The 16198-nt window shown below is 45.9% G+C and overlaps 1 protein-coding gene across 2 annotated transcripts in view; it reads right to left on the minus strand.

Moving 5' to 3' along the window:
• NEMF (nuclear export mediator factor) overlaps nucleotides 1–16198 on the minus strand; it is a 38506-nt gene that overhangs the window by 15135 nt on the left and 7173 nt on the right. For both annotated transcript variants that reach the window (XM_082229735.1, XM_082229734.1), the window contains exons 7-22: nucleotides 15486–15569; nucleotides 13591–13664; nucleotides 12982–13052; nucleotides 12346–12421; nucleotides 11855–11917; nucleotides 11314–11391; nucleotides 10988–11196; nucleotides 9296–9469; nucleotides 8817–8880; nucleotides 7464–7552; nucleotides 7077–7180; nucleotides 6432–6494; nucleotides 5088–5200; nucleotides 2481–2538; nucleotides 2207–2265; nucleotides 1050–1170 (exon numbers count right to left, since the gene is read on the minus strand). In XM_082229735.1, coding sequence (XP_082085861.1) covers nucleotides 1050–1170; nucleotides 2207–2265; nucleotides 2481–2538; nucleotides 5088–5200; nucleotides 6432–6494; nucleotides 7077–7180; nucleotides 7464–7552; nucleotides 8817–8880; nucleotides 9296–9469; nucleotides 10988–11196; nucleotides 11314–11391; nucleotides 11855–11917; nucleotides 12346–12421; nucleotides 12982–13052; nucleotides 13591–13664; nucleotides 15486–15569 — 1500 coding nt within the window. The remainder of the gene's footprint in view (nucleotides 1–1049; nucleotides 1171–2206; nucleotides 2266–2480; nucleotides 2539–5087; nucleotides 5201–6431; nucleotides 6495–7076; nucleotides 7181–7463; nucleotides 7553–8816; nucleotides 8881–9295; nucleotides 9470–10987; nucleotides 11197–11313; nucleotides 11392–11854; nucleotides 11918–12345; nucleotides 12422–12981; nucleotides 13053–13590; nucleotides 13665–15485; nucleotides 15570–16198) is intronic.

Raw genomic sequence — 16198 nt, forward strand, 5'->3', positions numbered from 1 at the left:
CATGCCAACTGGGGCCGATGGGAACTGTATTCCAACCTGGATAGGACAGGACTAAGAAATCTCCTGCTGCCTGAAAAGATTCTGCCCCTTCTTCCTATAGTGCTCCCTGGACCCAAAACTCTCCCCACCAGAAAGCTTGCATGGGGCCTTCTCTCCCTCTCCAAGGATTCACCAACCTGGTGCCCTGTAGATATTTTGGGTTGCTTCTGTGTTGGCTAGGGTAATGGGAGTCTTCCTCCAAAACAACTCGAGGCACTAGGTTGGCAAAGGCTGCCCTCTCCTCTCTAAACCTTTTAACCAGGCCTTTGGTTGATCCAATTTACATCCTGTGCCCTTTTAAAATATGTTTTTTTTGGGGGGGGGGCTATTGGGTTGTTGTTTTTATTAGACATTTTGTGGTTTTATATTCTGATTTTTTGTGATGTATGGAAGCGAACCAAGAGCTGGACCATAAAGAAGGCTGATTGCCGAAGAATTGATGCTTTTGAATTCTGGTGCTGGAGGAGACTCTGGAGAGTCCCATGGACTGCAAGAAGATCAAGCCTATCCATTCTGAAGGAAATCAGCCCTGAGTGCTCACTGGAAGGACAGATCCTGAAGCTGAGGCTCCAAGACTTTGGCCACCTCAGGAGAAGAGAAGACTCCCTGGAAAAGACCCTGATGTTGGGAAAGATGGAGTGCACAAGGAGAAGGGGACGACAGAGGACGAGATGGTGGGACAGTGTTCTGGAAGCTACCAGCATGAGTCTGACCAAACTGCGGGAGGCAGTGGAAGACAGGAGGGCCTGGCGTGCTCTGGTCCAGGGGGTCACGAAGAGTCGGACACGACTAAACAACCACATCCTGATTTTATTCTGTGAACCTTCCTGAGACCCCCGGGTATAGGGTGGTATATAAATTCTATTATTATTATTAATAATAATAAACCTCAAAATGAATCTTTTCCAGGAAGTTCACTGTGTCAACGGACTTTGTCCCATATCCCAGGGCCACCCCAAGCTCTCCCTGGCAGTGTGTGGAGCCCCCGATCACCCCCTTTACCCTCCTACCTAAGGGCTCCATCTCTTCCGCCGCCAGTTCACTGGTGCTGCTGGTCACTGTCTCCATGTCCTCATCTTGCACCTTGACCTTCCGCTCCCCTTTGTGTCGCCACACGCAGGATTCGTCCACCTGGGGGAGAGAAGGCCGTGTGACCCTGGGATGCTGGAAGCACCCCCCTCCAAGGCAACCATCAAAACTGAAGCAGGCGGGCTGCACAGGCAGAAGCCACTCACACAAAAAGGGGCCCCGAACGGCCTGACTAAAGTTTATAACTGGTAAGCGGACTCCTTTTCCTTTGTCCCGCTTATCCCTCTGGATCAAATCTATGCTTCCAGGTGCCATAAGAAAGCGGCAGAGATAGTGCAGGATAGTGCGCACCCCGGAAATGATCTCTTTCAGCTTCTGCCTTCTGGAAGAAGGTACAGGGTTATAAAGACTAGGACAAGCCGCCTGAGAAACAGCTTCTATCCAAATGCGATTTTGGTTTTAAACGCAGTGTAAGGTAGTCTCTGTGGGAGTATATTGTATTTAATTGTGGGCTTTCAGAGTTTTTAAGGGGTTAACCAGGCTGGGATAGCTGGCTTGTGGGTTTCTGAATGTCTGATGTAGATTTTTTCAATTATCGTATTGATTATCATATCGTATCTACTGCCACGGGGGGTGGAAGCCAGTTCCCTGAAGCCTGACATCAGGTGCCCTGAAGGGAGGACCACAAACAGGGCACGAGGAAAACAGCATCTCTCCTTGCCACCTGAAATTCCCAGCATCTGGCATTTAAAGGTACTTACTGCCTCCGAGAGTGGGAGGAGAACACAGCAACTGTTTAATTAGCCAAATGGCGAATAGCCAAAATCGATGCCCTTTTAAACTGTGTGTGGGAGCGGGGTATTGTTTTGTTTGTTACTGTGTTGTGTATTTTTGTGTTTTTATAATGTAACCCACCATGTGATCCTCATGGGAAGGACAGTATAGAAATTTAATTAATAAATATAAATAGATACAATCCCCCCCCCCAAATCTGGGCCAATCAGGATTGGGGGAGGGCTGAACGTGCACCATCACTGCAGTTGAGGGTGCAGCAGGATACAGAAGAATCAACGCAGGATTAGTTTTTTTAAAGAAGGACCTTCAAATAATTAGAGACCAGAAATTGAAGGCACTGTACCTTAAATAAGAAGCTGAAGCCCATCATCAGATAGGAAGGAGGGAGAAAATTCTTTTTCCCTGTATAGGAGGAAAAGAAAGAAGCAAACCTGCTCAGGGTTTTGTGAACATTCCACTGTTCCGTCCTGCAAGAGGGGAGGAATTCTGCAAAGTTCAGCCATTCGGGGATCTTGATGTGAAGATGCCCAAAGGGAACAGACAAAACTCTTCCCCTTCCACCCCCAGCCCGGTCTGGATTCCAGGACCCTCTCTGTGTCTCACCTGGTGGGTCTTACCTCTGACCATGAAGCTTCCAGTTGTCAGGTATTCTCCAGTGGGGGCCGTTTTAGACACCTGCATGGTATTTATCCAGAGATGTTAATCACACACTGATTTCTTGTCGAGAACCAGCTCGACATCAGTAAGAAAATCAGTCTCACACCAAGATGACTTGAAGAAAAAGCTTTGGCTTCAGCCGTGCCATGTTTATTGTGTGCAGTAAGAAATAAATCATCCTCTCTCCTCCAGCACTGCGCTTGCTCTGCCTGGTACTCAAAGGTACCAAATCAAAGGAATGTAACCTTGCTTTTGCCCACAGACAAAGAGAGTGTTATGCTACGTGAGCCAATCATTAGTCTAGCATGAGGTGGTCACGTGCTCATCATGCTCTTAGCAATATCTCGTGCTGTAAAATCACTCTGCAATAATAAGAACTCTGCTCATGCTCTTATGTACAAGCAATCATTTTCCCACAATTTCTGACATCAGGCATGCTCTTTGACTGTACCCTTTTCGGCGCCTGCTAAAAACATTTTAGCCTATCCAAAAATGTAGAACTTTGCTGTATGTATTTTGACTTTGAATTGATTTTAGAATGCATTCCAATTAACTGATTGTGATTTTATGAGATGAGGTGGAGCGGCTGACAGAGTGGTGCAGAGCTAACAACTTGCTCATAAATACAAGGAAGACAAAGGAGCTTGTGGTGGACTTCAGGAGACAGAAGAGCAACGTCCAGCCACTTTTGATTGATGGGGTCTGTGTGGAGAGGGTAACAACGTTCAGATTTTGGGGCATTGAATTACAAGAGGATCTGTCCTGGAGTGTCAACACAAGGGGGCTTGTGAAGAAGGCGCAGCAGAGACTGTACTTTTTGAGAATTCTAAGGAAAAACCATCTTCCGCAGAAACTGCTGCTTGCCTTCTATCACTGTGCCATTGAGAGCGTGCTCACTTATGGCTTATGTGTGTAGTACGGTAGCTGTACTACCCGGGACAGGTTGGGGTTGTGCAGGGTTGTTAAGGCAGCAGAGAGCATTGTTGGCTGCCCACTCTCCACCTTAGAGCAGATTTATGCCACAAGGTGCCATAGGAAGGCACTGGACATAGTAAAAGATCCATCGCATCCTGGTCACTGTCTCTTCGAGCTCCTGCCGTCGGGACGGAGATACAGGACGATGCAGACAAGAACAAGCCGTCTTAAGAACAGCTTCTTCTCCAGAGCGATCTCGGCCCTGAATGGGAAGCCTAGACTTTGAAAGTCATCTAATCTTCCTTGCTGTATTATACTGTATTGTTTTAACTAGTGTTTTTATAGTTGTTTTGATTTTGTGTGGAATGCCTACCTGGGTGGATGGAACAGTCAAGTAATTTCGTTGTCCCCGAGAGGGGGCAATGACAATAAAGATATTATTATTATTATTATTATTATTATTATTATTATTATTATTATTATTATTTATATTAACTGTGCTATTTTTACTGTTGTCAGCCGCTCTGAGCCCGGCTTCGGCTGGGGAGGGCAGGATATAAATAAAATATTATTATTAATATTATGTTTTAATCTGTTTTTAGTTTATTGCTGGTTTTACCTTTTGGATGTCTTAAAGAAAGAGTTGTTTCTTACTGATAATTTTATTGTTTTACTCTCTTTGTTAACTGCTTTGAGGGTTTTTACAATCAACCACTGCATAATTTCTTATAAAATAAATAAATTACCATTATAAGTACCAGAAAGAGGCCGTTGAGAAGCCTAGAGAAGTTCCAAAACAGCCTTCCACAATCTTAGTGCCTCTCAGCACAGCCGCGGTGACTCATCACCAATATCACAGAATTATAAAACAGTACAGTTGGAAGGGACCACCAAGGGTCCTCTGCAACCTCTCCTTGAAAACCTCCAAAGAAGGAGAGTCTTCCACCTTCCAAGGGAGTCTTTTCCACTCTTGAGCACTTCTTATGGTCAGAAAATTCTTCCTAACGTTGAATGGGAGTCTCCTTTCTTATCAATTGAATCCATTTCTACCCCCTTTCTCCCTTGATGTGTTATCAATTTCACTGGCTATGCTTCATCAAGTTTGGAAAGATATTCTTTTTAAAATGCAAAGTTAAGCCAAGCCACACCCCTCTCAGTTTTTCTGTGAATCACCCTGAGACCTCCAGGTATAGGGTGGTATAGGTAGGTAAATGTCAAGGACCTCTGGACATTTAAGTCCAGTCAAAGGAGACTATGGGGTTGCGGCTCTCATCTCCGCTTTCAGGCCGAGGGAGCTGGCGTTAGTCCATAAACAGCTTTCCGGGTCATGTGGCCAGCAGGACTAAAATCTTCTGGTGCAACGGGACACCGTGATGGAAACCAGAGCGCACAGAAACGCCAAATAGCTTCCCTCTTCAGCAGTACCTATTTATCTACTTGCACTGGTGTGCTTCTGAGCTGCTAGGTTGGCAGGAGCTGGGACCGAGCAACGGAAGCTCACCCCGTCACAGGGATCTGAACTGCCAACCTTCTGATCGGCAAGCCCAAGAGGCTCAGTGGTTTAGACCACAGCGCCACCCGTGTCCCTAGGGCGGTATATAAGCTCAATGCATAATAATAATAACAACAGCAGCCACTCCAGGCCTCATTACCTGATGATGATACACCCACCAGGCGCTAGTGATGACCCGGGCGTCCCAGGCAGCGCTGTAGCACAGGGCCATTGTGCCGGCCTCGGTGAGCGTCCTTGGAGGGATGGGCTCCCCTGGAACAGAAGCAGTGCCAGAAGCAGGCTAGTATCAGGGAACCCCAACACCAAAGAAAACAGAGCTCTCCAAGTTTAGCAACCTGCAGGCGGTTGGAGGATGGATGGCAGCTAATGGATTGAGGTTGAATCCTGACAAGACAGAAGTACTGTTTTGGGGGGACAGGGGGCGGGCGGGTGTGGGGGACTCCCTGGTCCTGAATGGGGTAACTGTGCCCCTGAAGGACCAGGTGCACAGACTGGGAGTCATTCTGGACTCACAGCTGTCCATGGAGGCGCAGGTCAATTCTGTGTCCAGGGCAGTTCTCTACCAGCTCCATCTGGTACGCAGGATGAGACCCTCCCTGCCCACGGAGTGTCTTGCCAGAGTGGTGCATGCTCTGGTTATCTCCCGCTTGGACTACTGCAATGCGCTCTATGTGGGGCTACCTTTGAAGGAACTATAACTAATCCAGAATGCGGCAGCTAGACTGGTGACTGGGAGTGGCCCCCAAGACCACATAACACCAGTTTTGAAAGACCTGCACTGGCTCCCAGTACGTTTCCAAGCACAATTCAAAGTGTTGGTGCTGACCGTTAAAGCCCTAAACGGCCTCGGTCCAGTATACCTGAAGGAGCATCTCCACCCCCATCGTTCAGCCCAGACACTGAGGTCCAGCGCCGAGGGCCTTCTGGCGGTTCCCTCACTGCAAGAAGCCAAGTTACAGGGAACTAGGCAGAGGGCCTTTTCGGTAGTGGTGCCCTCCCTGTGGAATACCCTCCCATCAGATGTCAAAGAAATAAACAACTATATGATATTTATAAGACATCTAAAGGCAGCCCTGTTTAGGGAAGTTTTTAATAACTGATGTTTTAATGTATTTTTAATCTTTTGTTGGAAGCCGCCCAAAGTGACTGGGGAAACCCAGCCATATAGGTGGGGTAGAAATAATAAATTATTATAATTATATCATTGCTAAAAATAAAATTTGTAGTCTTCTCAATGCAGTTTGGGTACAAAATCACCAGCAAGGCAACATCCTCTGCATGCTGAAGAAAAAGTAGGAAGCTGGCTTTTTATTTTTGACACATTTGTATACTGCCTCGTCACCACCAAAGTCCTCTGGGTGGTTCACAGAAGTTTCAAAAATCAATAGAATTTAAGGTAGAAAAAAAGCCCTAAAACCAATCACCGTAATAATGACAGACAGAATTTTGCCCTCTCAATATTCATTTTCCTGAAAGCATTTACCTGTTGGATTCTTTATGACACAACTGGTCGCTCCGTGGAGGTCAGCGTGCACATAGATGTCGCCTTACACAGAGGAAGGGAGACAGAGAGAGGCCAGTGGTGAATATCCATGCAGCTTTAGTCTAAACCTCTTTTTAAAGCTCACCAAGTTGGTGGCCATCACTACATGTTGTAGGAGCAATTTGCACAGTACTCCTTCACACAGAGCGCGGCTGAACTTTATTTAGTAAAGGTAAAGGGACCCCTGACCATTAGGTCCAGTCGCGGACGACTCTGGGGTTGTGGCGCTCATCTTGATTTACTGGCCGAGGGAGCCGGTGTACAGCTTCTGGGTCATGTGGCCAGCAGGACTAAGCCGCTTCTGGCGAACCAGAGCAGCGCATGGAAACGCTGTTTACCTTCCCACTGGAGTGGTACCTATTTATCTACTTGGAGTTTAACGTGCTTTCGAATTGCTAGGTTGGCAGGAGCAGGGACCGAGCAACGGGAGCTCACCCCGTCGTGGGGATTTGAACCACCGACCTTCTGATTGGCAAGTCCTAGGCTCTGTGGTTTAACCCACAGTGCCACCCGCATCCCTGAACTTTAGTTAGTCTATCCCAAATCTGGACTGCACCCCCTGAGTGAGGAGCGAGGCAGACTCACCTGGCCGCAGGTATCTCTTGACGATCATTTCATTTTGCTGCTGGTCTCTTCCAGCTATAACAAGGTAATTTTCAGAGCTAATGAACCACAGGAATTTCTCAAACCTGCCAGATTACATCAAGCCATCAAGACAGAGCAAGGCATTGGAATAACAAAAAAACAGGCACCACGTGATGTTGTCAGGGAACAGCCCCCCATCTTAGAAACATTTAAGCCCGTCCCTTGAGAACCCCACTCAACTGAAAGAAGAATGGCAAGTTCCTCCTAACCCAAAGCTTAAAACATCTGGATCTTAAGCCTTAAGTACTTAACTCACATCACACAGACAAGAACATGCAAAAGATGTTCAGATAATTCACTTGCTTATATCCGTGCACAGACACTCACCAGAACACCTTCCTCGCCTTCTGAATAGTGGAAACCGTTTGAACTTCTTTCAGTGTTTGCTTGGTCTTCTTTTCCGCTGATTTGAAGGCCTGTTTAGGCAAACAAACAAGCAAGCAAGCAAGCAAGGAAAGAGTTAAGGATGTGAGAAAAGTCCTGCTAGATAAGGCCAATGTCCCACCTAGCCCAGCATCTGGTTCTCACAGTGACTGAACAGTTGCCCGTGGGCAAACAACAAGTAGGATTTGGGCACAAGAGCAGTTCTCCCCTCCTGTGATTTCCAGCAACTAGAATTTGGAATTTAAAGAGATCTCCCAAGTTACAATGAAGTAGTGTAAGCAATGCAAATGGCAGATGCTCAAAACGATCAGTATTCTGTTCCTGGACCTGCCTATGTGCTGCCTATACCTGCGGTCGGCTTACGACATGTTTGCCTTTGACCATCTTGCTCTTAACTGCTGCCGGATGAGAAGCAGACACTCTGGATTCACCCACAGCAGGCTTGGAGGGTTTGCCCCCGGACTCCACAAGGCTATTCTCTTGAATTCGGCTCACTTGCTACTAAACCATTATTTCAGGGGCGGAGGAAGAGACCCTTTTGCAGGCAGGAAGAGACCTTTCTCAGCTCAAGGGCCAGATCCATACCCCTTCATTGGCCAATTTCAGACTTACCTCCAATCTTAGCACCATGGGATGAGAGTGCAAAAATGTGCACTGCCAGCTTTTACTATGAAAGAGCAAAGAGAGGCTTATCTCTGATCTTAGCACTTAGCCCTAAGATGAAAGAGAAGAGATCCCTTGTCTTCAATCTTAGTACTTAGCACTTAGATCAGAGATAACAGATCTCTGTGCAGGACGTAATATGACTTCAGGTGACTGACAAGTGAGCTTGGTTTGCATAAGATTCGGAGGTCAAATTCACAGGCCTGGCAGGCTTGGCTGGGCCCATGGGCTGGAGGTTTCAAGTACAGTGGTACCTTGGTTTACGAACTTAATCCGTTCCGGAAGTCCGTTCTTAAACCAAAGCGTTCTTCAACCAAGGCATGCTTTCCCATAGCAGCAGGGAACTCAGTGTACAAATGGAACTCACTCGACAGGAAGTGAAACATGTTCTGCTTCCAAGGCAAAGTTCACAAACCAAAACACCTACTTCCGGGTTTGCAGGGTTCTTCATCCAAGTTGTTCATAAACCAAGCTGTTCTTAAACCAAGGCACCACTGTACTGGAGCTTATTTTCGGTCGATGTATATGAACCGTGAAAATTGTGAAAAGCTCCAAGCAGACTGGAAAGAGTTGCTTATGGCTGCTGCCATAACGTGTCTCGAAGGAAGAAAGGCAAAGAAATCACCAACGCACCTTCTCTGCAGCTTCCACCGTTTTCTGGGTTTTTCTGGCTGCGTGCCTCTTGTGATCGTAATACCTGGGAGAGAAGCAGCCGTGTCAATGTCTCCATCCCATTCCCTTCTTCCGTGAGGATTATGGCCTCTTTGCCTTTCCATGCAAGATGCCTTATACACCCACGTAAATAGCGCAGAACCACATTTGGAAGATGCGAATTATCAATTTGTTCGGAAGGAGTGCTAATCACAGCGCTTCATCCACACTTAATGACTCCCTGGAATAAGTCAGTGGTGGGGGTGGGAATGGAAAGCTGGCCTAATGCTCTGCAGAGAGATCTGAAGTAATGGATCTCAGAAAGATCTTGACTTGATGCCTTGGGCAGGACCAAAAGAAATGCAATTAAGGAGGCTAGAGGAACCCCTTGATTCACTGGCACTAAACTGGTCCTATATATATTCAGGGGGCAACCCCAGCCAAACACTCGAGCCCCTTACTTTTTGGCATTGGCATAAGCAGACAAGCTCAGATCCAAGTCTACCAGCAGGGGCTTGTTCTTCTGGGGCTTGGGAAGCGGTTTGGCTTTCTTCTTCTGCTTCCTCCCGCTCTGCGGCTCTTCCACCACCTCCCCTTCCTCTTCCTCCTCCTCTTCTGAGAGCATGTAAGGGTTTCTAGCCAAGCAGAAAAGACAGGCATTGCAAAAGTCCGGCGCCAAAAATGTCTACCCTTTTTTATTTTATTTTTTAAAAGTATGTACACTGCTAGCTGCAGGAAGACCAACTGAAAAGTTCTGACCAGGATTTCCCATTCATTCTGTCGATTGTGCACATGATCTGCGGCCTAATAATACAGTAAAATTCTGCATTGTTTTCTGTGCCCAGAAAGCTGAATTCAGCAGAGTTATTACACACGTCTGTTCTGTGTGGTTTATTCTGCTTCTGTCAGTCATAAGGAGGGGAAAGGAAGTCATCCCACGTTGGCAGGGGTGGGCAAGAGCTAAGGTATAACTACTTAGTGCAGGGGTAGCCAATCTGACACCCTCCATATGCTCCTGGGCACATGTATAAAAAGGTAAAAGACCCCTGAATGGTTAAGTCCAGTCAAAGGTGACTCTGGGGTTGTGGAACTCATCTCGCTTTCAGGCCAAGGGAGCCAGCGTTTGTCCACAGATAGCTTTCCGGGTCATGTGGCCAGCAGAACTAGACCGCTTCTGGCGCAACGGAACACCGTGACGGAAACCAGAGCGCACGGAAATGCCATTTACCTTCCTGCCGCAACGGTACCTATTTATCTACTTGCACTTTGATGTGCTTTCGAACTGCCAGGTTGGCAGGAGCTGGGACAGAGCAACAGGTGCTCACCCTGTCGTGGGGATTCGAACCGCCGACCTTCAGATTGGCAAGCCCAAGAGGCTCAGCGGTTTAGACCACAGTGCCACCCACGTCCCTATTGGGCTCATGTATAAGCATGTATAGGCTCCGGGGAGGCTGGAGGGACATTGCTGGGACAACTCTTGGGTTGAGACAACTGGCTAAAAAATTTTCAATGTTTTAAATAGTTCTCTGGCTCCTCAGTTTTGTTTTTGTCGGGTTGGGGTTGGTTAAATGTTCAGCTGGGTTTGGCAGTTATTTTAATTTGGGTATAAACATAAAGTGTTCATTATTGTCATTATTGTTATTATTGATTTCTATTACTTTATTGGTTTGTTTGTTGCCTGTATAGGATATTCTGTTTTTTAATGCTTGATGTTTTGCTGTGTTTCTATATATGCCGTAAGCCGCCCAGCCAGGTGCGTGAGATATAATTATAATACAACAACATACCAATTTACAAAAACAGCTCCTTGTAGGAAAAGCCTCAGCACTGCTGATTTCAGTGGTACCCAAGTAGCACTCCCAATATTCTCCAGATTACAGGCCTCAAGCCAACCTAGGCTGGGGCTGGGGCTTATTCATCCAATTAAATTGCAGATAAGAACCCAATGCTGGAACAGGGACCCCACTCCCATTGCTCCAGCACTTGGTCCTCGGAGGGTTAGTTTGTCTCCAGGCAGTGAGGTCCCATTTTCAGCTATTCACAGTCCCACTCCCCCAATTCTGCCTAACCCTGAACCTCCTAACAAAGGAGTTTCAATACACCTCCCCAACCACCCCTTTCCAGCGCGTTTCTCCCACCTGCCCGGCGCTTACTTCAGGAGCATCGTGATGTGGTTGGTCTGCAGCTTCAGCTCTTTGATGGCGCTCGCCACGGGGTCCCCCTGGGCCTGGGCTTCTTTGACGATAGCGCCAATCTCTGTCCAGTCAATCTGGTTGGCTAAGGCACTCCGGACCACCTGGATGGCTCGGTCAACTATCTCCAGGTTCATTTCCACAAGCTCCCCTTTCACCTTGTCAATTTCCTTTGGGAAAGTGAAGGAGACCAAAATAGCAGCAGCTGAGATTCCCTGGAGTATGACAAATGGACTGAAGCCAACAATTTATGGAGTCATCATGGTGGTACGATAACAACCCTTTACCTGAGCTTGATGGAGAGCTTCAAGCCGGTGCTCATGGTCCTTCCGAACATTTTCCAGCTTCTTTAGTGCTTGTTTCTCCTTTCAGGACAAAATGAAGGAGGAAAGAAAGACGGGTGGTGATTTGATGCTCATGCCAACTCAGGCAGCGTGAGCTGAAGGCAAAGCAGGAGGGGAGGGAAGGCTGCAAGTAGGTAGCTAGAAGGAGCCACTCTGGTCTACTGGGGAAAGGAGTAGACCTGGCAGGTCTGGAGGCAGCTGGCAGGCAGTTCATCTCCTGAATCACCCCAAGTTGACAAGATGCAGGAGCCAAGGCTGTGCCTTACTCTGTATTAGCAAAAGCAGGGAAGCTATCTCACAGAGAGCTCCATGTGTGTTTGACAGCAGCAAAACTTTCCCCTCTAATGCTGAAGCTACTAGGGTTCTCAGCAGGGGCAAAAGTAAAATTCTCCCCATCTGAACAACAATCCACAGCTGGCAACTGGCTCCTTAAGGAAGCCACAAGGTGTTGTGTCAAATGCTAATTTTTTAACAGGATCAGTACCTGCTGCAATGCCTTCAGGTCTATCTTCTGTCCTTCCAGCTTGGAGTAAAATTCATCCACTGCCTTCCAAAAGAGATGAAAACTTTTTAATATATATATATGTGTGTCAGGAAGTTGCTTTTCATTTCTCATAAAAAAAAAAGTTCAGAACAAAACCAATTACATCCAAAAAGGCCCTTGAGTTAGATTTCCTTCAATCTCAAACTTCAGAATTCACTTGAGCAAAGCAACTTTCTGTGTTGCAGCTTCCACATTCTGGTGACGCCCAAAAATACAGATGCCACCACCCGCCGCTTCAAAAATCTATAACTCAAAATCCTAAACTTGGCTCTTAAGCTGCTATGCTGCATTCAGATCCATCTTGCTGCAGCCACAAACAGTTGGCAGGATTCTAACTCAGTGGCCACTGGGGCTTCCCAGTACCGACTGACACAATTAAAAAATTACACTCCACTTATAAAATACAATACATATCAAAGACAGGACCGTACCTTGTTGAAAGAGTCAAACTCCACGTACGGACATCTTGTGTGTTGCGAAAACAAGAAAGGGTGAAATTCCTCATATCTGCAAGACACACAATGGATAATGTAGAAGCAGCAGCAGCAAACCAAAAGCAGCTAATGCTATTCTAGGCTGCATCAAAAATGAGCAGAGGACCATTCTAAGGTTGGAGCTGACTTATTTAGTGGGGCAAGGAATTGCCGTTGTATAGCTCCTTTTTGGGCCAATCATAAGAAGATTCACGAAAGAGAGATTGAAATCTGTGTATCTCATTGTCGGAGTTCCGTTGGGACAGCACCAGCACAAGTACACATAGAGAGAGTTGTTCTCACGGACGTATTTCAGGAATATTTCGACTATTTGGCTTTGAGATGTTGAGTTGCGTGTGCCATTATTATTTTGGCATTGTATACATCAATTAAGATTTCATGAATTAGAAACTGTTGAAATGTCATACATTTTGTTAACAAATTTTTGTAAACATAGTTGTTCTCTGAGATTCCTACATTGCAGGGGTTGGACTAGATGACCCTTAAGGTCCCTTTCCAACCCTGCAATTCTAGGATTCTATGACCAGCAGGAAAATGAGGGACCAAAAAGGAGTCTCCCTTCAAAATACATACGTGAGGATTTCTTCTGGAGGCTTGCTGGGTTCCAGACTTGGCTTTTTCTCCCTCTTCTGAATGATATAACCCTGCCAAAAAAAGAAAGGTAGAGAAACCCTGAGCAGAATTTCTTTTCAGTTTTCTTTTTCTTGGAATTATTGTGATTAGTATGGTTTTTATTTTTAGCTAGCCATCAATAACGGCGAGTTAGACCAGAGCCTACAAGACTGCCTGGGGTGAGGGGATAGGAGAGACTAGAAGCTTGGGTCACAAAAAGTGGAAGGTAAGCACTAGGCCAGAACACATTGGGAGAAGAAACTAAGGATCACAACAAGACGTCCACAAAATCCAAATTTGTACACCTTCTCCAGAATACATCATTTGATATGAGAAGGGTGAAACCACAGCTATTTTTGCGTGAGATTCTCTGGGCTCCCCTCCTCCTTGGTCCAATAAGTCTGCCTTTTGCATTACGGTCCCAGACTTCCTCCACTTCTGGGCTAGGGAGCTTGAGAATGTTTACTCAACCCACCCCTCCCTGGAAGATCTACAATGGCAATGTTTGAACACTGCTCCTCTGGAACCCGTGGGGTGTGCAAAAACCAGAGCACTTCAACCATGAGCTACCTTGCCGTTAAAGTTGTCTGTGATCGCCATATATTCTTCTGCTTTCTGTAGCGCAGCAAGTACCTTTTCAACATCTAAAAAGAGAAAAAAATGGAATCCAAGATTTTTGATTCTGTGGCTTCCTGCCGTGCTACAGCATATTCTCTGCATACTGGAGGCAGCCTTGGGCCAAATCAGATAATCTGTCCACCTAATCCCAGGATGGGAACCTGGAGCCTCCAAACACTATTAGACTGCAACTCCCATAATCTCTGACCACTGATGATGCTGACTGGTAGCTGGTGTTGATGCACTCCAGGAAAAGTTAGAGGGCAACAGGTACCTCATCCCTGATCTAAGCTCAATGTTGTCAGCAAACTCTCCAGGGTTTCAGACAGGATAACAGTGGTACCTCTGGTTACGAACAGGATCCGTTCTGGAGGCCCGGCCGTATCCCAAAAATTTCGTAACCAGAGGACTGCTTCTGCACACGCACGCAGCGCCGCAGAGTTCTTCTGCAGACGCGTGAGTGGCAAACCCACTTCCAGGTTTGCTGCGGTAGTAACCCGAAGATTCTGTAACCTGGAGGTTATGCGACACGAGGTACCACTGTATTTTTTCAGCCTTGCCTAGAGATGCTGGGGATATGATCAAGCCCAGAGCTGCAGACTGCCCCAAGGCTTGTTTAGGAGAATAAGAATTAAGCATTTCCAAAGCATCAGCTGTATTAGCCCCCGTACAGTGACACCTTAAAGCAGTGGTTCTCAAAGATTGGCGTGGCAGGAGAGGATAGCAAGTGTGGTGGAAGATTCAAAGACAATCAAGGAAACATTTAAACATTTCGGTGTAGTATAGTATAAAAATATTCTTTATAAATGAGGTTATCTGGCAAAAGCTCACACCTCTCATGGAGTATGTACACATATTTAAGGTACATAATAATAATAATAATAATAATAATAATAATAATAATAATAATTTATTATTTATACCCCGCCCATCTGGCTGGGCTTCCCCAGCCACTCTGGGCGACTTCCAAAAGAATATTAAAATACTATAAGACATCAAACATTAAAAGCTTCCCGAAACAGGGCTGCCTTCAGATGTCTTCTAAAAGCCTGGTAGTTGTTGTTCTCTTTGACATCTGGTGGGAGGGCGTTCCACAGGGAGGGCGCCACTACCGAGAAGGCCCTCTGCCTGGTTCCCTGTAACTTGGCTTCTCGCAGTGAGGGAACCGCCAGAAGGCCCTCGGTGCTGGACCTAAGATGCTCATTTCTAATTATAGTCTGAGAATGATTCACGTTCTTATGTAAGCTGCATTGTTTTATACTTTCTGGGTGTCCCATTATTGTATTATAAAGCAATTGTGTTCTGTGTTATAAATCAGTTGCTAGTTGTTGCTTCTTTTTGCTTCCCCATGTATTTCTTAGCAATAAAAAAATTGCTAAGAGCAAATTGTTATTCTGAAAGTGTGGCCCAGGAAAAAAAAAGTTTGAAAACCAGTGTATTATAGGCTAACTAATTTATTATGGTTTAAGCTTTCAAAAACTCATGCACACAATATTAGCTGGCAGGTATGCAAAGAAAGAAAGTAAGTGTAGGTTGGGAGGTGAATGAGGTGCAAAAATGACAGACCGTAATGATCAGAGCTGAAATATATACCCTATACAAACACCTTTAACCTTTTGAGCAGCATATTGGTGATAACTGCTGAGATCATCGACTTAACACCACTCGTACGTCAGGGAACCACTCACAAGAAACAGGGAATTAGCCAGGCCTAATAGATGAAATTAAAATGATACACCACACTGTGTAACACAAAGATCTTGAAATACCAGGCATTATGCAACTCTGTCATGTGACATGCAAATGGGCGTGCGGCGCATTTCGCGATGAAACGTCTGGCCACTTGCCTTTCCCTTCTATCTGTTCTGCTTTGGCGTTACTGGAAATTCCAGCTTCCTTAAGGCAGTGCTCGATAAGTGTGGCTCCATAAGCTAGAAAAAGTGGAGGAAGGGAGAGGACCATTTATAAGACCAAACAATTAGCCAGAGACATGGATTTAAAAGAAACCCCCCCCCCCCAGGAATTTGTTTCAAACAAGGCAGAATATGGGACATTTTATACACAGGGGATAAAGAGGCCTCCATCTTCAACAACAATTTGTTTAAATAAATAAAAAAAATTGTCCAGTAGCACCTTAGAGGTCAACTAAGTTTGTCCTGGTTGATCTCTAAGGTGCTACTGGACAATTTTTATATTTTTTTATTTCGACTGTCTCAGACCAACACAGCTACCTACCTGAATCAGCAATCTGCTTAGTCTGTCCCTTCCCAGCCCCAAACAAATACCGTATTTTTTGCTCTATAACACGCACCGACCATAACACGCACGTAGTTTTTAGAGGAGGAAAATCCATAGGCATGCCACCTGTAGGCATTTCCTCCATAACACACACAGACATTTCCCCTTACTTTCTAGGAGGAAAAAAGTGAGTGTTATGGTGCAAAAAATACGGTATATGTCATTTTAAGTATCGCGGCAAAGACCTTGCACATCTCAAAAACATTACAGCTCTCAAAAGCAATTGGCTATTACTGGAAGAAATATACCTGTTATTTGAGGT

This window comes from Podarcis vaucheri, assembly GCF_965113315.1.
Source record: "Podarcis vaucheri genome assembly, chromosome: 1".
Lineage (NCBI taxonomy): Eukaryota > Metazoa > Chordata > Lepidosauria > Squamata > Lacertidae > Podarcis > Podarcis vaucheri.